Raw genomic sequence first — 24,584 nt, 5'->3', positions numbered from 1 at the left:
AGGACATGTGGGAACTGAAGATAGAAGGACATGTCTTAGAGCAGTGATGGCGAACCTTTTTGTTGCAGGTTAAAACCACATGTGGGATATATACTAATTGATGTGAATTTATTATTTTCCTTTTGGATCTGCTAGCCGAGGTAGTTTTTGTGTTTTCTTTTTCTATTTCAAAGTAGACAAGCAAAAGTCCATTTATATGAAGAGATTGGCATACTTTGTCAACACTGTGGGCTCTGACTTCACTTACCCAACCTGAAGTAAAAGGAAATATCTGTGAATCTGTTGTAATTGCACTTAGAAACCTACACATCATTCCTTCCTATTTCTCAAAGCATTCCCTAGGACAGTGATGGCGAACCTTTTTCTCGTAATGTGCTGGAAGTGCCAGCACCCATAATTTATTTATTTCAGATTTCTATACCGCCCTTCTCCTTTCGGACTCAGGGCAGTGAACAGCCAAGATAAAACATTTGTACACAAAAGTTAAAATAGATTTAAAATAATTAAATAAAGTTTGGCCCATAATTTAAAACATTTCAATTAAAATCAATATCAAATTTTAAAAACCAACCATAAAATCAGGACAGCCCGGCTAACTGAAAAAAATAGGTTTTAATGGCCCGACGAAAAGTCCGGAGGTCTGGGATCACTCGTATCTCTGGGGGTACATTGTTCCAGAGGGTAGGTGCCACCACAGAGAAGGCTCTCCCCCTGGGGGTCACCAGCCGACATTGTCTGGCCGACGGCACCCTGAGGAGGCCCTCTGTGGGAGCGAACTGGCCGGTGGGAGGCAATTGGTGGCAGAAGGCGGTCCCGTAAGTACCCTGGCCCTAAGCCATGGAGCGCTTTAAAGGTGATCAACAACACATTGAAGCGCACCCAGAAGTCCACCTGAAGCCAATGCAGCTCGCGCAGGAGAGGAGTCACATGGGAGCACCCCGTCGCTCCCATAATCCCCCGCGTGGCCACATTCTGCACCAGTTGGAGTCTCCGGGTGCACCCCAAGGGGAGCCCCATGTAGAGAGCGTTACAATAGTCCAGACGAGAAGTGACGAGTGCTTGAGTGACCGTGCGTAGGGAGTCTCGATCCAGAAAGGGGCGCAACTGGCGTATCAGGCGGACCTGATAGAAAGCCCCCCCTGGCCACGGCCGTCATATAATCAATGCAAACCCTCCCACATTGGCATGCGTGCACAACCCCCCCACTCCCCCCATACATGCGCCCCACATTGCACATACACTTCTCCCCCCCGCCCCCTGTTTTGGGCCTGGAAAGTCGTTATTCTGAGAGCGATCCGGGGCTTCCCTGTCTCCCCACTTGAGCAGGCTTCTGGCATAGTCCCAGGCCTCCAAGGGGAGGGAGGGAAGCCCCAGCCTGCTGCTCCTGCCCCTGCCTCCCTTTGCCCCCAGCAACAGCAGTTCTCATGCTGCTGCTTCTCTAGCACCCCCAGGAGCAGCTGGCAGGGCAGAGAGGGTGGGGGCAGGCTGTGGCGGCAGGCCATTCTCACCAGCTAAGAGACAGGCTGCTCCTGGAGCAGCCAGAAGGAGAAGCTGCCAGAAGGGAGACGATACCAGATCTCGCCTCCCGCCCGGCCAAGAGATTCTGCTTTCCTTGGCAAAGCGCACATCACTACAGTGTAGGAATGCGCATGGCGCCAAGGTATCTATGCCGCTACTATCCCGCCCCTCCTCAGCCTCGGTCACGCCGCGAGGCTCCTCCTCAAGGAGAAGATGGAGGAAGAGGGGGGAAAAGTCCAATCTGCAGCTACCTCGAGCAAGCTGCAGCGCTATTATACAGGGCTCCAAGTAGTTGGAGAAGAGGCAGAAACAGCAGCTATGGCTGCGCTTCCAGCAGATAAGTGGGGTTCCCACTTGCAACGCCGCCTCTGCCGCGAGGAACTTTGGAGAGAGAGGACGGGGGAAGGCTGTGGGAGCAGCCTGTCTCTTAGCTGGCGAAAACAGCCTGTTACCACAGCCTGCCCCTGGCCAGGGCTTCCCTCCCTCCCCCCAGAAGCCTGAGGCTATACCAGAAGCCTGCTTGGGCGGGGAGACAGGGAAGCCTCGGACCACCGATCCTTGCCACCGCCCTCTCGCCCCCAGCGGCAGCGGTTCTTGCACAGCCGCTTCACTGGCAGTGGTAGGAGCAGCTGGCAGGGGAGAGAGGATGGCGGCAGGCTGTGGCAGCAGGCCATTAGCGCCAGCTAAGAGGCAGCGGCGGTTCCTCCTGCCAGCCTCGTGCTCTGGGCAGCGTCCAGCCAGCCATACCTGGCCTCCCCCTGAGGCAGCCCATGTGAATCCCAGGCAGCGCAACTTCGGGGCCTTTCCTCATGGTGGCAGTGATGAGGCAGGCAGGCAGCCGGGCACAGGGAAGTGACTGGCAGCAGCGCTCCTGGCTGGTAAAGGGTGGAGTCCTGGGGCTGCATGTGGGCGATGATGGCATGACCGGTGCGCATGTGCACTAAGACGTTAAGGCCAACTGATAATCACGCGCACATGCGCACCGGTAACCAGCAGACTAGCTGGCTGGTGCACATGCATGCCCTGGAAACCCGGAAGAGGAATGGGTGACGCCACGCGTGCTGGGCGACATAGCTCTGTGTGCCACTTCCGGCACGCGTGCCATAGGTTCGCCAACACGGTCTTAGAGAGATTCATTGTTCAAACCTGGGACTACCTCCCCCTTTCAGAGAGGCTAAATTAGAAATAATTTTCAAACTGGGATATGCTAATATGGATGGGGGGGGGGGTTTACAGATAAACTGTACAAAGAAATTACCCTATTTAGCTATTACATAATAGCCTGTTTTCCTTTATTCCTATATCAGCCAACTTTCTCCACTATCCTATTGCTCTGAGTTATGTTAACGTACAGATCTAAACCTAAACCTTCAAAGATTTTAGTGATGAGGACAATGAGATGCTAAGTCCTAAGTCCTACCTATATTAATTTCCTTCGTTCATGTCCATGTTCATATTCATACCTGCTATCTTGTACATGTTTGACAAACTAATAAATAAATAAAATAAATGGAAGAAAGTAAACCTAAAGGAAGGTGTGCAACAGACCAAGGCAAAAAAATAAACTGGACTTAATTTATTTTAAGTGGATTTAATTACAGTAGTTACCTATAATGTCTATTAGGACTAAGCCTTGGCTTATCCACATCCATTCTCTAACTACAGGAAGTCCTTAATTTATGACAATTGAGCTCAAAATTTGTTGCTAAGCAACATATTTGTTAAGTGAATTTTGCCCAATTTTACAACCTTTCTTGCCACACTTGTTTAGTGAATCATTGTAGTTGATTCACTTACTAACATGGTTGTTAAGTGAAACAGGCTTCCCCATTGACTTTATCAGAAGGTTGCAAAAAATGATCACATGAGCCTGAGACACTGCAACCGTCATAAATATGAATCAGCTTTGAAGCATCTGAATTTTGATTGCATGACCATTGGGATGCTGCAATGGAAGTGTGATAAACAATCATAAGTCACTTTTTTCAGTGTCGCTGTAAATTTGAATGGTCACTAAATGAACTGTTGTAAGTCGAGGACTACTTGTATTCCCTTCCAGGAACATTCAATCAGATAAGGCAAAAATAGCTCAAATCACTTTCCTAATCAGCCATACATTCCAAAAAGATATTGTTACGAAAGGTATCATAACAAGAAATCCTATAGAACAAACAGAAATGGATTTCCTCTGTCCCATTAGTGGCGCAAGTCTAGCCATAAAAGCAGTAAAGTTAATTTTGTCTCCCACTCAGGATTGACCCTTTTTTAAGTCGTGCATTTGAATATGCAATTTTATTATATTTACTAGGAATCCTAAACACCTTGTTAAATCCTTGTATTAAAAATAATTTTTTTTCTTCTGCTATGTCTCAGTTCTAATAGAGTATGAATGAATAAAGATAAGATATAGATGGAAAAATAATTTTAAAAATCAATTTTACCTTCACCATTTTTGTTTAGCATAACAAAATTCTGATAGCTTTTAGACTATCTTCTTAAGACACTGAATTATTTCATTAAAATTATTAAATAAACTAGCAACTCTTCTGAATGAGAATTGTTAAAGAACCCAAATTTCCTATTAAAACATTCACAAACTTTCAAACTAAGATTCTATAGTTTAGCATTTATTTTCATAAGAATACAGCCTATGTTATCAGTCAGTCTAGAAATAAAAAGGTTGAAATGTTCTCAGATGTGTAGGTTTTAAAGGAACGTTTAGTCCTTGAAACTCTTTCAGAATCTGATAAAAGGAACTATTTTTCAGATATGGTAAAGTATCAAGGTGGCATCAAAAAAGCTATAAATAACTGCATTAATAAAAAGAACAGTATGCTGCACTTACTCTTGACACAAGAAACAGAATTTCCTTTCAGCAATAAAATTTGTAGAGTATAGTCTCACCAGTAAAAAAAGGGGATTTGATGAAACTGGCTCTCTTGAATCTTTCAAAGCAAACAAATCATGTCACCCCTAAAGCAGCAGAGTAACCTACCAGAGATTTATTGCAGCTATTCTTATGAACAAAAATTCTCTACCCAACTGCTTTCCAAACAATCAATCTCCCAGTTCATATACCAAACGCTAAAATGAAAAGTCTTCATACACAATAGGATTCCATGAAGTAAAAAAGAAACACACAGAAAAAAATAATGAGTATAGAAATTAGTGCCTCAAGAATATCACTGTTAATTCCTTTTCAAATGCTCAGGTTTGATAAATAGAAAACTGAGTTTGTAAATTTAAGTTATGTTAATTAAGATGGCATGCAGCATGGGCTAAGAAAGCTGCCCAGAAGGATGGGGGAGAATGTCCATGCCCTATGTAGCATTCTTTCTTTCTCTTACAGACTGGAAGCAGAATACTGAAAAACAAATGTTAATTTTAACAAAACTTTCAAATACACGTCCATTAACCTGTTCGCAACTTATCTCTCTCTTACTGTAACAAGGACAATAAACAAATACAAATGATAACTGAATAATAAACAAACAAATAACATCACAAAGACATATGTTTGAGTCATAAAAAAAATTGAAATTTGTCTAGCTGCCATTATTCAAAGATGTTCAGGTCTCATTGAGTACAATGCAATTTATTCCCGGGGGGAGGGGGGGCATGGAGAGTGCTGACATTCCATGGAGTATGTTTCTGACTCTGCAGATTTGGTAGTGCAATCAAATAGCAATAGCAATAGCACTTAGACTTATATACCGCTTCATAGTGCTTTTACAACCCTCTCTAAGTGGTTTACAGAGTTAGCATATTGCCCCCAACAATCTGAGTTTTACCCACCTCGGAAGGATGGAAGGCTGAGTCAACCTTGAGCCGGTGAGATTTGAACAGCCGAATTGCAGCTAGCAGTTAGCTGAAGTAGCCTGCAGTACTGCACTCTAACCACTGCACCACCTCGGCTCTAGTGATCCCATGTTCCCTGAACTGAGGGCTGTGCTTGTTCCTTTATAGTTTCTTTTGATGCTATCACTCTTTGTTATGAAGCTTATCACTATTGCAGAAGTGCAAGCAGAGTGTGTGGAGCTTGAGTTTGTCATCATTTGAAAGCAAAAGGATTACTGACTGTTGCAAGTTTCTTTCCTAAGGAGGATTTCCCATGACACATGCTGCTTTCATGGGGATGCTGCCTATGTTTTGACTGTGTATGAACATTGATAAGTTTCTCTTAGTTCTCTTACAAGTTTGTGTTGAGGTTGGGATGAACTGTTGGGTGTCTGTAGACAATGCTGGATTTGGTTTCTCTGAGGATAAGGAGCCAGTTGTTGGTGCTTTGAATAGTAGGAATGATTAAACTGGTGGCATAAGGGAGGTTATCTGAAAAAATGTTTTGTGGCATACCATTATTTTTTATTTACTGGAAAATTTTGTGTTGGCATATTACGATACTCATGGTAACTAGACATTATATCAGCAAATTCTAAGTTTTAGTCAATGTGTCATCATAGTACATTACATAATTGTAATTATAATATGAGCTCTCTGTCTGTATTGTTTAAAATGTGGGCTGCTGCAATTGGAAGAAAGTGAAGATGGTTGGTCTTCTTCAAAACCAGACCCCCATATAACTTACTACAATATAGACTTGGAAAGTTATCAGTATATTAATCATCTAAGATATAAATTTTTGCTTGCCCAAAAAGCATATGGAGTTGGTCTGTCACATTCTCTAAGAATTTGCCTAAAATCCTTACATGAAGGGTGATTCAATAATGTTAGTTAGTCCTCGCTTACCAACCACTGATTCAGCAATTGTTCAAAATTTTGATGATGGTAAGTGAGTGGCACTCACAACCAGAATTCAAAGTTGTGTCTGCAGCAGTGTCCCCCTGGCAGAGTTTGGGCACTTCACAACTCTTATGTATTTGCAATGGTTGCCGGGTTCCGTGGTCACATGATTGCCATTTGCAACTTTCATAGCCAGCTTCCAATGAGCAAATTCAATGGAGAAGCCACTAGTGGATAAATTATACTGGTTGATTGTTATTGTTTTTGTTTTTGTTTGAGATGATGGTTATATAAATTCCATAAATAAATAGCAAGAAGTTGCAAATCCCAGGCATATGATATTATGCTTAACAACCCATGGTGATTTGCAGCCAGAAGTGATAAACTGAAGTCAGGTGCAGTCATGTGACTTTTTACTTTACAACTGCTTCACTTAGCAATAGAGTTGCCAGTCCTATTTTGCAGTTGGTAATAGAGAACTACCTGTATTATTATTATCCTTACCCATTTCCTCCTGGGTAATTTACAGTTGAGAAGGGCAGGGTTTAAAAATAAAGATGAACCATATCCAACAAATCTGCAGTTATGTCACTTGACTAAGGCAATCAATCCTCCAATTCCCAGCTCTCAGAGAAACTTGCCAAATTCTCCAACTGAAAAAGGCATTCCTCCCTATTTATTTTTCTTATGTACCATTGATGGCCAGGTTCCATTTGCCTATAAACTGTAATCCCCAACACTTAATTTACATAGCATTTTGCAAAGTATATATAGACAATTAAATACTTTTCCAACTCATTAAATTATTTCTTCTCTTTTTATTAAAAATTACCTGTTTTAATTTCATATAGAATGTTTTTGTGTAAGTTTTCCTGCTGAAGTACCAGAAGCGTTCATTGGCTGGATACACTCGCACAAGTGTCTCTAACAGAAAACGAACTGGCTCTACCACTTCTGTGACTACCATATCTACTGCCACAGTCATGTATACACGCTTATCTGTAACACACAAAGAAAATTAAATTTCACATTAAATGGCAATAACAATAAAGTATACTCATATGCTTGGGAGCTTATGATTTCTACTCTACTGAGATTCTTCTCTTGTATAACTCCATATTGGTATTTCATAACATTGCCCTCTCACCTACTCTTCCCTTTTCTCTCCAAAGTCCCACTTTTATGCATCAGATCTGACTTTCTTAATGCAATATCTATTGCATTATAAGTAAATGCATATTGCAGTTCATGAAGAATGCTATTAAAACAGAAGGCTAGATACAATATATTTAATCCCTTTCCAATAATGTGATCACAGAATAGCATTTTAAATGCATGCTTACCCTTAGGAGTTTCTTCATTTAAGACTAAAAAGATAGGTATATTAGGATTCCAAAGGCCAGTTATTGCATAAGCTTTACCATCTGAACTTTTCCCCATAGACTCCTAAGAACAAAAACAGGATTTTTCCAAAATTACTTTGCAGTTTTCGATATTGTGTCTGTACAACTAAAAACCATAAACATTTTAAAACAAGTACAATCTTTAGTCTTAATTAACAACTGAACAATAGTAGAGATAATTCCTTTAAATTGTTTTTAATTTGCCATTTGTTTTAATAACAGCTTATGTGAGTATAGGAATGTAAAACCACAGAGCCAAACAAAGCACATTTAGCTAAAAACTGCAAATTTATGTGGACATTATTAGATCTCACATCTTACATATGATACATCAAAAATATTCTATATCTTTATATTATAAAGATTGGATTATGCCCATGTACATATAAATAGTCATATCTACTTCAATTTTACAAAGCTTTTTTCTTGCCAAATTTCCATATTCTCAATATTTATGTGAAATACATATCCAAGTATTTTGGACAAATATATTTGGACCAACGGGTTAATAAAATCATTTTTTATTATTTTTGAAAGCCTGCTGGATTTGGTATATTGGAAATTATTTAGGCCATCTCATTTTGTACCATTATTAGTTTTCTCTATAGGAGGAGGAGTTGAATTTGGTTCTTCTGCTCTCAGGTTGACAACATTTTAGCTAGGATTGTCCTAGCTAATCTACATAAATTTGATAAGATGATGAGAGCTACTTGAAAATCACCATTACAAATCTCTTAAAAGTTTTTTCTAAGAAACCATCTCTCCTGGGTTAGCGCACTCCATTTAGATCTCTCAGAGAAGGGATGATGCAAATAAGATCAGCTAGGGACCTACATCTGGTGGCTCCCAGGTGGGTGTCTGCTGTGGTCCCTGCCTTACATCTTTCCCTCTGAAATTAGATTGGCCCATCCCTTTTGATTTTTTGAAAAGCCTTCAGGAGCTGATTATGCTGATAGGCCTGGGGCTCTGAGGGAATCTGAGATTTGATGGCTTTATTGCTGAGAGAGCCATTTTTATCTTCCCTTTGCCCAGAGTTTATTATTGTGACTCTTTAGATTAGTTTATTGTTTTATTTATTGTTGTATAATGCCTAGCATCCCCCTTTGGGGAAGATGGGTGGCTATATCCATTTGATAAATAAACAAATATGGAATCTAGCAATCAGCAATTAATGAAGGCAACTATACAACTACTACTGAAGAATATTCTAGAAGCATAACCATTTTCTGCCTTCATGAAAAAAGAAACAAAAATATTTCCAATTCTGATTCCAAAAGGCTATATTTCGGATGAGAACAATGGATTTTTTTGACAGAGTCATTAAATCCAAAATGAGTATTATCACATAAGCTTTTGCCAGTTACACTAGAGAATTATTACCATATCCAGTAAGTGCATGTCACTGTTTTTGACATTTCGACCTGGACTTAGCAGCATTCCAAAGCACCTGCAATCAGGATTAGTGAAGACAAGAAAAAGTCAAGTTTAAAACACTGAATTGTATACTGATATTACAGAGTATCATTTTCAATTTAAATAGGGAAAACCAGTCTAATCCAGGTCCTATCAAGATAGTCATTTTAGTGACTGTAGCCTGAGGAATACATAAAATGTTTGGAACAGTGAAACTTAATAAGTTGTCTGTTTGACACTGACAATACCATGGGTAGGAAAAAGTGGAATAATTAGCCTGACTGGCTTTATCTAGTAATTAATCTTGTTGGAAAGAAAAGTAATTAAATTCAGAAGTCAAATTTACTCTGAGCTTCCATTTTGGTTTGCAGGCAAGTAGAATACACAACAAAGATTTAAGCCAGTTAAATGCTAGTTAAATACAAAGCTAGAAAAAACTCTATATCCGTGTTGGCGAACCTATGGCATGAGTGCCGGAAGTGGCACACAGAGCCATTTCTCCGGGCACGCGAAGTCTCGCCCATTGTTCTTCCGGGTTACGGTACGCCGGTCATCTGGTTTTCATGTGCACGGGCATGCCGGAAATTGGAAGAGCAGCCGCCCATTGCACATGCGCACTCCAGGAAAACGATCTTCCTGTTTCCACAGTGCGCATGCGCACCGGCCAGCTGGTCTGGTTTCTGGCGCGCACGCGCACACAAAGACCAGCAATTGGCGCGGGTGCCAAAAGACGCAGAGAGGGAATCCCTGCGGTCACTTCCTAAGGGAGCAGAGCAAGGTAAGCCAGGAATTCCCTCCTTCCCTGCCCGCGTGAGCTACTTGTGTGGTCCCAGGCGGTCCAGACCACCGGTGGACCAGCAGCCTTTTGCCCATGCTGCTCCCCCAGTCAGAAGGGGAAACACACGAGGCCGCAGTTGCTGCCAGCCGGGCCCGCCCGCCTTTTTCGGTTGGCAGGCGGCTGAGGCTTGCAATGAATGGCGCAAGCAGGACTGCAGCTCCGCCCTCGGGCTGTAAATGTGCCTTGCGGGAGCAGAGGCTTGGGAGAGTCGAACCCTCCTGTCTGCCTTACAATGGGCTTTTCCAAGGCAGGGCTGGGCTCTCCAACCTTGGCAACTTTGAGAACTCTGGGAGTTCTCAAAGTCCACAAATTTTAAGGTTGCCAAGGTTGGAGAGCCCTGTTCCAAAGGGCGCCTGCAACCCGCAACTGAAGGAGCTGGAGTTGTGGCTGTGCCGGCTGTCCTGTCCCGCGCCACCCCATTCGGCTCCCTTCCCCTCAGTCGCCCCCTCCCGCCATCGGGCTCGGCGCCTGCAATCACACCAGTTGGGAATCGTCCGCGCTGCTGGCGAATCCCGGGTTTCCGCCTCGCTGCGCTCCGAGGGACCCAGCAAGGGAGCGCCAGGACCCCGGCCGTGCTGCGCTCTCCCCCGAGGCGGCCCCGCCTGGACCGCTCCCCGGCCTGACGAGCAGAGAGTGAAGGGGCGGCATCTCCTGCCGGCCCGGCACCTGCTCTCTGCTTGGAGGACCCGCTGCTGTCTCTAGGAACGGTGCTGAGCTGAGCTGCCCCAGGAGCAGTGGCCGCGAACCGGCGCTGCGCTCTTGGTCTCTGAGGGAGTCAGCCCTCTCCGTGGGGAAACCCACAGCAACACACGGGGAGAGGCAACCCGATGCAAAGCGGCAGCCCCGAGGCTGGACTCAAAAGGCCTCTGCTGGGATGGGTGAATGGGGCGCTGGCGAGTTGTCAGGCAGGGCCGAGAGCGCTGCCGCCGGCTTGGGAACAGCTATCTTGCTAGGGTAACTGGTTGTCCTCCGGTAAGAGGCGCGCCGGCCCTCTTGGAAAAAGTGGGGGCGCATGCGTATACTTCCTCAGATTTTACTAAAAAAAGGTGCTACCAAACAAGGAGAAAGGGAAATACGGTACTTGTTTGCAGCTTATTAAAGCATCTGTATCTAGTACTAGGATTACAGAGCTGCTGTGAGGCAGCTTCCATTGTAGCTACATGGTTCTGAAAACCAACAAAGTTGCTTAATTAGCTGCAGTTCATATTTTTAATTATATATTTAATTTATATGCTGCCCATTTTATCAACAGCAACTCTGGGCAGTTTATAAATACAGAAGTACAAACATTACAATATTCAATAAAGCAAAATTAAATAACAATTAATTTGTATTGGATTAATCCTTATAAAATCCAAAGCGCTGCACAGTTCTACCACTTACTTATCTAACAAAAATTGCAAATGCAAACTTCATTTTGCAGTTGAATCAAAAGACAAACTGTAACTGTCATTTCCCTTAAATTTTCATTTTAACTTTGTAGAAATAATAACACCACAATTTTTGGGCCATGGGAAAACCATAATTGGGGTACTGAGGGGTTGCCTATTTCTGCAAATACTGACTTTGGATTTTATTTTCTGACAGGTCACTGACAGTTATTCTTGCTCTACATTTGCGCTGGAATATTCTATAACTGATCTTCCAATACAGCTGTGTATACTGATGAAGAATAGTGTAAACCAAGGGTCTCCAATCCCCAGTCTGTGGACTGGCACAGGTCCGCAGCATGCCAGCAACTGGTCCGATAAAATAAGTGAAGCCCCATCCACAGGATACAGGCAGCACAAAAAACCACAACCCCTCTATTCCCCAGAAAAACCTTTCTCCATGGACCCGCCCTTGCTGCCCAAAAGGTTGGGAGCCGCTGGTGTAAACTACCTGAAGGACTGTATTTTCAGAGAGTTAATCCCTTCAAACCACTAGATAATATTTCACTTTTGCTTAGATTACTGTCTTTTAACATAACATTCAGAGTTACTCTCTGATGTTACAGATAGGCAATGCGAACTAATGCCACAACATCTTAGATAAGTTACAGCATTTACATGATGACATCATCATGCCCTTGTCATTTGTTTCCTTCCATGTCTATTCAGTTTTCTTTCTTTCCTGACCTCTAGTAAGTAAAGGAGCCTTTGCACCTTGTTGCAACTGAGAAACAGATTGGCTTATGTCTTTCGGTTTTTAAAGCTTGGGGGAGCCATCTTAACTTTGGACCTGAATGTTAGATGAAACCCAGCAGCAATTGCTGATGAATTCATTCAGTCTACAAGTATCCCAAATTGTGGAGGTTTTACTGTTGTTTGATGGATCAATATGGCTACTATCACAACAGGAATATCATTAATATCTATATTAAAAACTTAGACATCTTAAGACTAACTTGCTTTAAAATTTGCCATTGCAGCATATTCAATATTCCAATTAAGCTCAGCTGGGAAATTCCAGCTTGTGACCCCATAGTAGATCTGGTTCATAATGCAGTGGCCAGCAGCAAGATCTTCCCAGTGGTGGTAGATAATTACTAATTATCAAGAGATGCTTAGCTGACAACTACTCCAGACCATAATATATTTTTAATTTCCTATTTTGATTTATGTTTTTAGTTTTAAGTATTGTTCTTTCAAGCTGTTTTCTTGCTCTGGACACATGAAATGAAATGAAACAAAATGAAAATTGTTGCATCTACCATAAAAAAAATCCCCCTTCTAAGATAGAGGTGGGTTAGTCTACTTACTATCCCACCAGCTAACCAAAACAAAATTTCAGAATAGGCTCAACTTCCCATTTGGTGCTGGAAGGTAGAAAAATAATATTTTACTTTCCAGGACGGGAAGAGAAACAATCCATATTCTTACAGGATTTCCTTCTATAAAAGTTCAGAAAAACTGTAATTAAATAGTACTACGGTATTACACATGATCCTCATTTACTGGCCACTTGTTTAGTGACTATTTGAAGTTATGACAGTATTGAAAAATAACTTTACAGCCGATTTATGACCATTAGCAACCTTCTCAGTGTCCCTCACTCACATGATTGCCTTAATAGTCAGTGTACACTATCCTGTGGCTGCCGTTTTTTTTCCACCCCTTTGCAAAGCAAAGAGATTGGAGAGGAAGGGGTTGCAAGAAAGTAAAGCTGTTTATCTTCTACATATCAGTGGTGAAATCTAAAATTTGTTACTACTGGTTCTGTGGGCGTGGCTTGGTGGTGGTGATGGGGGTAATGTGACTGGGTGGGCCTGGCCATTTTTTCTTTTTTTTACTTTTAAAAGCATTTTTTCTACAATCTCTTCGGCGAAGAGGTTGTAAAAAAATGCTTTCAAAAGGCTCTGACAATCCCAGCTGAGTTGCCTGATCGGCAGAGGCATTTAAAAGAAAAAAAGTCTCTGCCGATCAGGCAATTCAGCTTGGATCATCAGAGGCATTTAAAAGAAAAAAAGGGTCTTTTTCTTTTAAAAGCCTTTGAGGATCCCAGCTGAGCCGCGTGATCATCAGAGGCTTTTTTTTTACTTTTAAAAGCATTTTTTCCGCCGAAGAAGTTGTAGAAAAAATGCTTTTAAAAGTAAAACAAAAAGCCTCTGATGATTGTGCGGCTCAGCTGGGCACGGGGGGGGGGGGGGTGGCAAGGGATTTTTGCTACCGGTTCTCCGAACCACCCACCTCCATCGCTACCGGATTGGGCGATCCGGTCTGAACCGGGAGCATTTTACCCCTGCTACATATTACATGCACCGGCAGCCCAGGTTGGGAGCAGCAGGAACTCTATGCAAACAGGTTACTCTCTTGAAATCCCTTTCTCCAGTTTCTACACTCTAAAGGGGTGTGTCAGATGTGAACAACCAGATCCATACTTGCAGAGTTCAACTATTTTATTATGTTCTGCCAATAATACAGGAATCTCCCCAGTCTGGCAGCTCTCCCCTGGGAACAACTAGATAAGATTCCAAGGAATTCAGGGAGGACCGGTTGTGGCCTTTTTATGGTTGCACAGTGACTCTAGACTTGCACCATGCTTCATCCCTACTAGACTGAATACTTCCCCAACATTGGGGAGAAAAAGAGCATGTAATTTCTGTAGACAATCTCTCCTTTGCCTGACCATTCTTCCCATCTCCAGAGTGGAAGATTGGAGAGGAAGGGATTGCAAGAGAATAAGCAGTCACTTTGCTTAGCAGCAGAATTGTTGATCCCAATTAGTCATTAAGCAATGTCTATCTATATTAAAAGTCAGGGGGAATGAGTTACAGTTAAATACAATGACATTAATAACTAGGCTCCTGAGGTTGTTGTTCAGGAAGGAAGAGTGAGAAGTTAAAATAATAGTTTCCTAACAAAAGAGCCACAAAAAATTATCTCTATGATTTTTTGCAGATTGTGTTTGTGCAAAACCTCCCCAACAGAAATAGGAAAAAAAATAAGGAAAAATTAACCAACTTATAATTTGTAACTATCACTGAATATTAATTTTTATACAAATATGAGTATGGGTACAGACAAACCTGACCTTAAAAAATACATTGTTAATAGTCCAGATTTATGCATAAACAACTATGACAATCATTTATCAAACAGGTTTTCTGACTGCAACATTCTTGAAAAAATTAAGAGAAAAGCAGTAAGAACCTAATATGAAACTAAACATTGATTTCAAATCTTATGGAAAGGCTGCCATCTAGAGGAGATTGTTTTTAAAAGCAACATTTTTGTTGCTTTGAAAATGTTTATTTTTTTTAGTAGACATGAATTAGGAGCCACAATTTTCAGATAGCTTTTTATTTCCTTAATAATAAAGCAATTTTATTCAAATTTTATTTTATTTTACAAGAAAGCAAATTCAAACTTTTTCCATTTCAAGATTCCATCTTGGAGGAAAAAAGGTACCTTCCTCAGATACCTTCACCATTGCTAGAATCTAACACATTCAGGATCACACTACACAGCTATTTTTATGAAAAATAGAACAGTGAAAAATTAAGTCATAGATCTCACATATATTAATTTAACCAGGATATAATCTGCATTAGAACAATTATCCAGAACAGAAGGAACATTTTTAAAGTCAAAAATCTATCTTTAATAGTTCTTTATAGAATATGAAAAATGTTCTAATAAATGCTGGATGAAATGTTGGATCATATTTCGAGAACTCAATATTAGCTATTGGCTATTATAAAACTTTCATAAATAAGCTGTATACTAAAATGTATTTATTTCAACCTTATCAACCCCAAAACATTTCAAGATAGCTTATGATTTTTTTTAAAAAGCATACAAACACTTTAAAATATAATGAATAAATCAATAGAAAATATTAAGGACAGACAACAGAAGTTGGTGGACAAAGCTATTAAAACAGCTTGCTGAAGAGAAATGCTAGTTTGGTACTCCAAATTAAGCTTTCATGTGATTTGTTTAATCTTGGTTTAGCCCAACACGTGAACTTAGCCACTATAATTTGTAAATCATAGTTTATGATTTGTAAATCATAGTTGATGGCTTGCCTTTGTATGTGAACCAAACTGCTTATGCCTATTTCAGCAATCATGGATTACAGTAAACTATATTAACCTAAATTGTTAACCAAGCATTTGTAAAAGAACTAAGTAACAATGTAAGTGACATTATTACTATCCAAATACTAAAAATTCAATAATAGTGTTACACTTAATACAAAAAAAGAAGAATGAATACAGGAATTCCAAGATACCTTCATAACAGACAAAATATTACACAAACTGCATTTTAAGTTCTGTATTCGATACACTTTAAATGATGCAACGACTAGTACTGTATTATTAAACTGAAAAACAAAATCTAATAATATGTAGAGGAGAGAGAATCTGTTGATAAAATCCATGATTTTTTATGCTCGCCCTAGGAGCCCCTAAAGAGGTTTTATTTGTAGAAAAAAAAATTTACAATGTCTTTTAAATCAAAAGTTATACAAGACAGGGGACTTCCGTTGGCACCGCCGGTATCGCGGACGGTCTTTTTGGACCGCCAGCCCCACGATTCCGTTGGAGCCATTCTGACAGCGCTAATCAGCTGTCAGACGGCTTGAAAACCTCTCCTTCGGGAGAAGAAGGAGAGGAGAGCCGGTGGGTGAGGGCAGAGCTCCCCGGGAGCCCCTGGATTAATTCCAGGGGCTTGGAGGGTGAGAGCTCCCCGTTCAGCCCACTGAAGCTCCGGATCCGTGGCAACTCCATTTAAACGGAGCCAGACGCCGGTGACCAACTCTGCTTTCAAGAAGAAGATTAATTGATTTCAAAAAGAAGACAGAACGGAAGCAGGAGAACAAGCTTAACTCCTGGGATACATTGTTTCTATTTGATTTTGCTGAGCTGGAGCTGGAAATGGCGTCTTTGTTGTGGGTGTGAAAGTGAAAGCAGGAAATGAAAGTGCTTGTTAATAGACTTGTGCTTAGAGACTGGATTTAAACTGTTGGATTTGAGAGCTGGATCTAGAAAAAACTATCTTGCTTGATAAACTACAAATAAATCTGAGAAAGCTGCTTGAGAGACTTTATGGTTGTGAAAAGAAAAATTCTTTTTAAATAATATGGCTTCCAAGGAAGGAGTTTCTGAAAGTGGAGGCTCTTTAATGGCGTTAGAAATGACACAGAGAACTGAAACACAGAGCCAGGAGGTTTTTTTTAGAGACTTTGCAGAATTTATAAAAGAAGCCATGAATAACCAAATTGAAATTATTAATAACTTTACAGCAATCATGGAACAAAAATTTACAGAATTGGTGGTGGATAAAAAAGCAACTGAGGATGTTTTTGAAGGAAAGCATAATGACAATGTAGGAGACATTTTGACAAAGAAGTTGGAACTGGCTGATCCTCAAGAATCTTCAAACCCTCTTCCTGCCCTTTTGGAATTAACTGACAGAACTTTTCAAAAATATAATTTGGAGCAGAAAGAAGAAGGAATTGATCAGCTCTATGAGGTTTCGGATAAAGATGATTTGGCAGAGGCTTTCACACAATTAATTGAAATGCAGCAACTGGATTTTTCTTTGCAAACTGATCGGGTTAATTCTTTGTTCTATGAACTGACTGTCTATACAAGCAAGAAGAGTCGATATGGGGGCTCTAAATCAGAGGAAATGGTTCCGAGAAAGGGACAAGTCTTAAAGATACATCAACCCCCACTTAAAATTCAAAACCTCCTCAAAATAAAAGAAGGAGGGAGGAAGAAAGATTGGAAAAAATACAGAAAGAAAGGAAGAAGGGAAGATTAATTTTTTCTGGTCTAACTATTGATGTATTAATGATTAACTACAATGATTAACTAAATGAACTGAGAGTTCAATTAATGATTAATTAAGATTTAATTATTGTTAAAAATATTTGAATATTGAGCACAAAAGCAGGAGGAATAGCCAAATGATTAAGTATGTATTATCTACTAGTGTTTGTTATTGGTTTTTTAAAAAATTCTTAGGGCTAAAGGATTATATGTTATTTTGTGTTTAAAGGGAGGTTGATGAATAATCTGTAGAAGGGGAGTTAAGGGGTCTAGGGAGTTTTAATGTTTTGCATTAACTTAACATATTTTAGCGTATGTTTGGTAAAATCTATACCCTGTTTTTCTTCTGGGAAGTCGGGGGAGGGGGAGGGAAGGGGGGGTTGCACAAATGTTTAAATAGATAAGAGATTTGTTTGATTTGCTTGAATTTAAAAAAAAACAATAAAAAAATTTTGTTCAAAAAAAAAAAGTTATACAAGACAGCTTGGAATCAGTGGCTTGAATTTTAAAACAATGCAAACTATGGCTATCCAAAATTAAGAATGAAGCAGCAAATAGAACATATGCTTACTATTAAACTTTTCAATAAAAAGGATATAAAAAGCTTTTTTTATATATATAAAAAAAAGCTTCAGAATATATTCAAGAAGAAATATTGCATACATTTGGGATCCTCAGCTAAACGTCCTGTTCCTATTGGCCTATGAACTGAACTTTCCTGGTGTGGGCCAAACAAGGTTAAGCAGGTTCATACAGGTGAACAATCCTTCATACAACTTAGACTCCAGGTTCTCCTTGATTTATGACCAAAATTGAGTCCAAAATTTCCATTGCTAAGCAAGGCAGTTATCGAGTTTTGCCCCATTGTATGACTTTTTTGCCATAGTTGTTAAACGAATCACTGTAATTGTTAAGAGGTCGTTATGATTTTCCCCATTGACTGCTTTTCAGAAGCTGTCTGGGAAGGTTACAAATTGTGATCCTATGACACTGGGATACAAATACATGCCAGTGCTGAATTGTGATCAATTGTGAGTATATGCTTATATGTGAGTATATACGGTAAGCACTTTCAATTGGGATCATTAACAAGTCAGCAACGGAAATGATGAAACACTGGTGCAAAATTCACTCACCCTCCAGTTTTTAAATTATGTTTTTGTGGAAATACTATTTTGGAAAGACACTGAGATTATAAACATTACAAAGCACTATTAATGACGGATGGTAGCTATTATTACCTTTCAATGGCCAATTCTTTGTTGGAAATCTGCTGTATAGTGATGACAACCTTCTTCTCAAGGCCTTGCTTTAGTTTGAAGTAAAATTTCTCTCTGTCCTTTGGTACTGGACTAAAGAAGAATAACGTTCTATCAAAATCTGTTCAACAGCAAACTCTAATAAAAATTCTAATAAAAAATAAGTTCATCTACCTCATTAAAATCAAAGAACTTCAAAAAGGCACAAAATAAAATGTTTTTACATATTGTAGGCAGCTCACTATTAAAAAGACTGTCTATTCCAACATTGCCTCTGGTTTCTAAAATCTTAAACGTTTGGGAATATATGATCTAGTGGTGAAATGTAAATTTGTTACTACCAGTTATGTGAGCATGGCTTGGTGGGGGGGTAATGTGACTGAGTGAGTTTGGCCAACTTTTTTTTTTTAACTTTTAAAAGCATTTTTTCTACAACCTCTTCAGCGAAAAGCATTTAAAAATGCTTTTAAAAGGCTCTGACAATCCCAGCTAAGTTGTCTGATCGTCAAAGGCTTTTTTTTCTTTTTAAAGCGGAAGAAAAAATGCTTTTAAAAGTAAAAAAAAAAAAAAAAGCCTCTGAGGATCACACGTCTCAGCTGGGCATGGGGGGGGGGGGGCAGGGATTTTTGCTACCGGTTCTCTGAACCACCCGCCGCCATCGCTTCCAGATAAGGTGATCCGGTCCGAACCAGGAGCATATCACCCCTGATATAATCTATTTTCTAAACTATGATAAACTGCTTTACTATCCATCAATCCTTGCATTCTGTTGTTAATATGTTCATTTTGAATTCCTTAGAGGATGGTTATGAAGCAATCTGAACAAATAGACAAAATTAATTTACTTTCACAAATTTAAATTATTTAGGTTTTTTTCCCTCTATGTTGTCATTTTTTTCATTTACCTGAAATTCCCTTTACCATCATCTTCTTTGACCTCTAAAGAAACAGTGAATATGAATATATCACTGTCAGGACTTGAAACAATAGCATCCTTCACATTATCTGATGCCTGTTTGGAGGAACGTTTGAATGCTGTTGAAAAACTATACAAAATTCGGCTAACCTAAAAATAAACAGAGAATGAGAGAAGGGCGTAAAAGATAATTTAGGGAGAACAGAGAAAGTTTAACAAAACCAATAATTTATAATTGCAAAATCAAAATGTACAATACTTATATATGTAACTAATTATTTTACATTTTACATATTATTAATTTTCAGAAAAAAACTAATTTGCAAATTTACAGTTTGCTGTTCTTTAATAAGTCTTCCGATACTTGAACCTTAAAAGAACAACAAAATGTATTTTATCAAATATAAGATGCCAAGCACAGCATCTTAATAATCAATAAACCATATCTATTTGTCAGCAAAAAAAAACTGTTATCATAAACATTCTTGAATATAGTAACCTGAATTTAGGAAACATATACTAATTGCTGATAAATGGTGATGCCAAAATTATCTTTTGTGAACCTCTTTTAAAGCAACGAAATACTTATATTATATAACTATCCCAAAAATTTGAAGGGCATTCACTTAGTATGCTACAGTGTTCTTCCCATAGCAGTTTTAGAGGGCCGATACAAAAAAATACCATATGAACTGAGATTGTGCCCCTGCGGACAAGGGCTTATGAAACTATAGCTCATGTCCTACTATCTTGTATCTTCTATAAGGATTCACATTATAATACGTACCCTAATAAAATTTCTGGGAAATACTGATCTCTTCTACCTACGACTGCTGTTATCAAATCAGTATTAACTAGTTTCTTTAAATGTACCCAAATTTTGCTATACTGTATGCAAAATGAGGCAGACTCTAAGTACCCACTGATAATCCATCACTAATCGTAATATATTATTTTGTCTGTTTTTATTTTTTATTTTTATTATTAGTATTATTTTTAATGCTTTTATCTCTAATGCTGGTCTGTGACCGTATAAAAATTTATTGATCTTTGTGACTAATAATTCAGGAAAACCTGAAGAACCACAGGTCACTCATTCAAATCCTCAGTGAAAACAGTAAATTTAACTTCTGAATGAAGATTTTTAATATCACATTTATTTAATATCACAATTATTCAAATGATAAAACTCAGTTTTATTCTCTGTTTTTGAAAGACACTGAAGTAAAAATCAGCCCCCTTTGGATTATTTGCATTCCTTAAAACATAATGGAAGCCATAAAAAAATAATAATAAAAGGTGCATAGAAGTTAAGTAATTGATTAAATTCTTGCCAGATAACATTGAAGTCACTTTACAGGACAAATGGCATCTACTTGGTATTACATCCAGAGCATGCCCTCCTTAGATGAAGCACTGGCTGTGTACTTGAATGTGTTCCCAGTTGGGCATCCAAGTCCCAAGAATTAACTTTGCTTGCCCAATGTTTTTTCCGAGGAAAATGGAAGATTTAAAGCAAGCTTCTGCTTTCATCTGCTGCCTAATGAGATGATGGAACAGAGATACAAAAGGGAAGAGAGGAACAGAAGTGGTTGGGTTCATGTGATGATTAAAGTTCTTTGTGGGAAGGAGTATTACCATCTGCCTTATAGGAAGCCTTTCTGAAGATGCCATCTTTGGACCCAACCGTGTTGGATAACTTTCATCCAGTCTCCAATCTTCCCTTTATAGAGAAGGTTTTTAAGAAAGTTATTGGAGTTCAACTGTAAAGGACCTTGGATGAAGAGGATCATCAGACTGGGTTACAGTATTAAGACGGTATTGGTTCTGTTTGTGGGTGCTCTTTAGAGAAGACAGTAGTGGTACAACCAGCTTGGTCTTCTTGGATCTTTCAGTAGCTTTTGACAGCATTGGAAGTGGGAGGCACTGTTTTATAGTGATTTTCCTCTTTCCCCTGTGGTTAGTTCTAATTAAAGTTGGGGAAGGGGGGGTTGTCTAACTCTAGGCCCTTGCATGTGAGTGCCTCAGGGGTTAAGTCTCTCACTTCTCTTTAACAGTGTGAGATCATTTGATAGTGTCAGATGCATTATCATCATTGCTTAAGGAGGAGGTAATTGCTCGACTGGGAGGGGGGCACATGTGCAGATATCCATCTCCTGTGCACATTCCTGGACCAGCAAGTCTTGCTCATGGTCACTCACAGTTGAATTATTGTAATACAGTATATCTGAGGCTGCCTTTGAAAACCACTTGAAAATTACAACTGGTCCAGAATGCAGCAGCACACACAATGTTGCCCCCACCCCCATTTACCAGATTACATTGATGTTACACGAGCTGCACTGGCTCCCAGCTTCTTTCCAGGTGCAATTTATGATGTTAGCTATCATTTTTAAAGCCCTATATGGCTTTATGTCAAGTTATTTGCAGGATTGTCTATCTCTCAGGCATCTGCCCATAGCACCAGGTCAGAAAGGATGGATGTGCTTGTTAGGTCAATTCCCTCAAATGTTACAATCTAGTGGGGCATAGGAAGCGTGCCTGGCAACAGCAACAGTGCCTTTTCTGTAGCAATGCTGGTTGTGTAGAACACCTTTTTCCTGGATTCTGGCATGCCCTCATCCTTTTAGTGTTCTTTTCCTCCAAGAGTTGGAACAGGACAAGATTGGAGTGCAGGGATTTTATTGGTGGATGTATTGGAAAGTGTTGGTTGAGATGCTGGGTTTTGGTTTTCTCTTCTTTGGTTTTCATTATGGTTGTGAACTGCCCAGAGTTATATTACGTAAGAGGGGTGGTCATATAAGTGTGGGGTTTTTTTTTAAAGCTGTGCTCACATTCTGCAGGGAGATGCAACAATTTAGTGAATCAGACATTTCTCATCCATAACCTATTATTTCAACAGAGCTTTCTGAAACAATAATACTTATTCTTTCTACTTACTGCCTCTTTAATTTCACAAGAGAAGACATGAATTTGAAACTCCTCAGTGCCAGAGTAACTTTCAGTAAACGCAAAGCAGTCACATTCCAAAGTCCCATTTTGCCCACGGACACAGAACAACACTTTGTAGATTGGGAAAGAAGCAATTTCTGTACTGTTGGACTGATCTATTATTCTAAATGAAATGAAGAAAATTAAAAAACCTTTGTAATTCTGGGAGAAATAATAATTTCTTTGCTATTTTTGATATCTGTATCCACTCTGGAAAATGTTTAAAGTGTTCACAAAAAGGTATTTGCAATTTTAATATTTAAATGCTATTAAATTTCACAATACTGTAATATGTTATGTTTTCAGTCACATGACAATATGCTGTTGTTCAGTTTTGTCACTTATATTCTAAATAGATTTTAGATCAATAGAGTGCACATTTATTATATGTAGAAATACTTAACAGTATCTGAATATTCACAATTTCATCACAACTGCTTTCTACATGCATTTCAGCATTAAGTACATTTTCACAGTATACTTTTTTAACTTTTATTTCTTTTCTTTTATGCTTCAACTAACTGTTAAAACTACAGGTTGTTTGGATACAACTAAGGATAAAATTTTAAATATATAATTAAATAATTATAATCTGTGAAATCGCAACACGTCATAACTATTATATGGATTGGTGAGATACTGGAGTATATAAATAACACAACCAAAATCTCCATTAATTTCCCTGAAAATGTTTTATGTATATTTGAAGGCAAGATATTGAGTTTCACCATAATTGTTTTAGACTAGAGTATATATATTATATTATGCCTGATACCAGTAGAGACAGAGGTAGATATGAAGAAAAAGAAAAAATACAGAAAAGAAAGAAAAAGAAAAGGAAAAACATAGAAATGTAATTCCTTTCCTTCAATTTTTGACACCATAGTTCCTCATGAGATTTATCAGGGAGATCATATAGAACCGTCCTCCAGCATATGCATGACGTCCTTGTTTAGTCGCTGGTAGTACACGAACAGAAAGAAAACTTCAATTGGATGAAGCCAAAAGCCCCATATAATCCAGCACCGCATGTCACATTCAGAATTTATAAGCATGGCGAAAAAGAGAACCAGCTCTCCTGGTAGCAACTAATAACTAATATATATAACATACTCCATAATTGAATAGGTGACATAATGTCATCAAGCCCCATTGTTGATAATCCTCTCCTTTGTAGTTTTGTCCAATTTTTTCCAGTTTCAAATCCATCAAGTGATTTCACAGTAAAACAAATATCCATAGAAAGGTGGATATTTATCTATCCACACATATTATTTTCAAATATCCTATCTTAAATTTCACTGTAGTTCTTAATCTAGTAAAAATGCTCCTTGCTTAGATCATAAACTTCAAACCAAATCTGAAAAAAGCTCTGCTCCAAAAAACGCCCCACTTGAGCTTATAAAGCTGCTACAAGTGCCAATACCCTTTCGCGTTATGTCTAGACTGGAATTAAGGCACCTGCTTTCCTAATCAGCTATCTGCTATCAGCTATACACTGCAAACATCCAGGCAACATTTGAGGAACTTGAAAGAAAGATGGGAATTAGATATGATCTTCAAAACACAAAACAATAGATTTTACTGAGCAACTTGAAGCTCCTACAGGAGGAAGCAGGAATCCATTCCTGTCCTGTTCTTAAACTTATTTGGATACCTTGCTCAATAGATACTCAGTAGAAACATCCAGCTCACCTAACAGAACCATCTGGGATATTTGGAACATAAAGAGTTACAGGAGATGGAGAATGATTTGAGTTTTTCAAAGTTGCCATGGCACACAAGGCCTCTGCTTCACTGCGGGGAGCAGAAACTTTCATACATCCGAGGTATAACAATTTGTTGAATAATACACTATCCTCGTCTGAAGGTACAGTGAAAGAATGAGATGTTTGCGATGAAGATTCTGAAACAAACACAATTCAACAATTAGCCAATATTCATTGCAAAGTGTCATTCATAATGACAGAATCATAACCACAACAATGTTCTTGGGCCGCCTCTGAAATCTGTTGCAAGATTATAGATGATTATTGTTATTTTTTTTTTATTTTTTTTTTTAATTTGATTTATATGCCGCCCTTCTCCGGAGACTCAGGGCGGCTTACAATGCTTTAAGCAATAGCCTTCATTCTTGTTATATTAATATTCCTAAACTCCAAGTGCATAACGACCACAAAAGAGTCTTATAACAGGACTGCAGCACCCACACATTCATTTGCCCTTATGACCAACTGCAGGGATG

At 39.2% G+C, this 24,584-nt stretch overlaps 1 protein-coding gene across 5 annotated transcripts in view; it reads right to left on the bottom strand.

The window, feature by feature from the left end:
- Nucleotides 1–24,584, bottom strand: part of RABGAP1L (RAB GTPase activating protein 1 like) — a 206,876-nt gene that overhangs the window by 170,750 nt on the left and 11,542 nt on the right. For all 5 annotated transcript variants that reach the window (XM_070940921.1, XM_070940922.1, XM_070940925.1 and 2 more), the window contains 7 exons: nucleotides 24,035–24,245; nucleotides 22,289–22,463; nucleotides 19,338–19,498; nucleotides 18,415–18,525; nucleotides 9,042–9,108; nucleotides 7,602–7,704; nucleotides 7,091–7,257 (listed from right to left, as the gene is read on the bottom strand). In XM_070940921.1, coding sequence (XP_070797022.1) covers nucleotides 7,091–7,257; nucleotides 7,602–7,704; nucleotides 9,042–9,108; nucleotides 18,415–18,525; nucleotides 19,338–19,498; nucleotides 22,289–22,463; nucleotides 24,035–24,245 — 995 coding nt within the window. The remainder of the gene's footprint in view (nucleotides 1–7,090; nucleotides 7,258–7,601; nucleotides 7,705–9,041; nucleotides 9,109–18,414; nucleotides 18,526–19,337; nucleotides 19,499–22,288; nucleotides 22,464–24,034; nucleotides 24,246–24,584) is intronic.

Source organism: Pituophis catenifer, unplaced genomic scaffold, assembly GCF_029215685.1.
Source record: "Pituophis catenifer annectens isolate HBS135680 unplaced genomic scaffold, rPitCat1.0.hap2 SCAF_3, whole genome shotgun sequence".
Taxonomy (NCBI): Eukaryota; Metazoa; Chordata; class Lepidosauria; order Squamata; family Colubridae; genus Pituophis; species Pituophis catenifer.
Note: the sequence above shows the minus strand (reverse complement) of the source record. Positions and strands in the feature narration are given on the sequence as shown.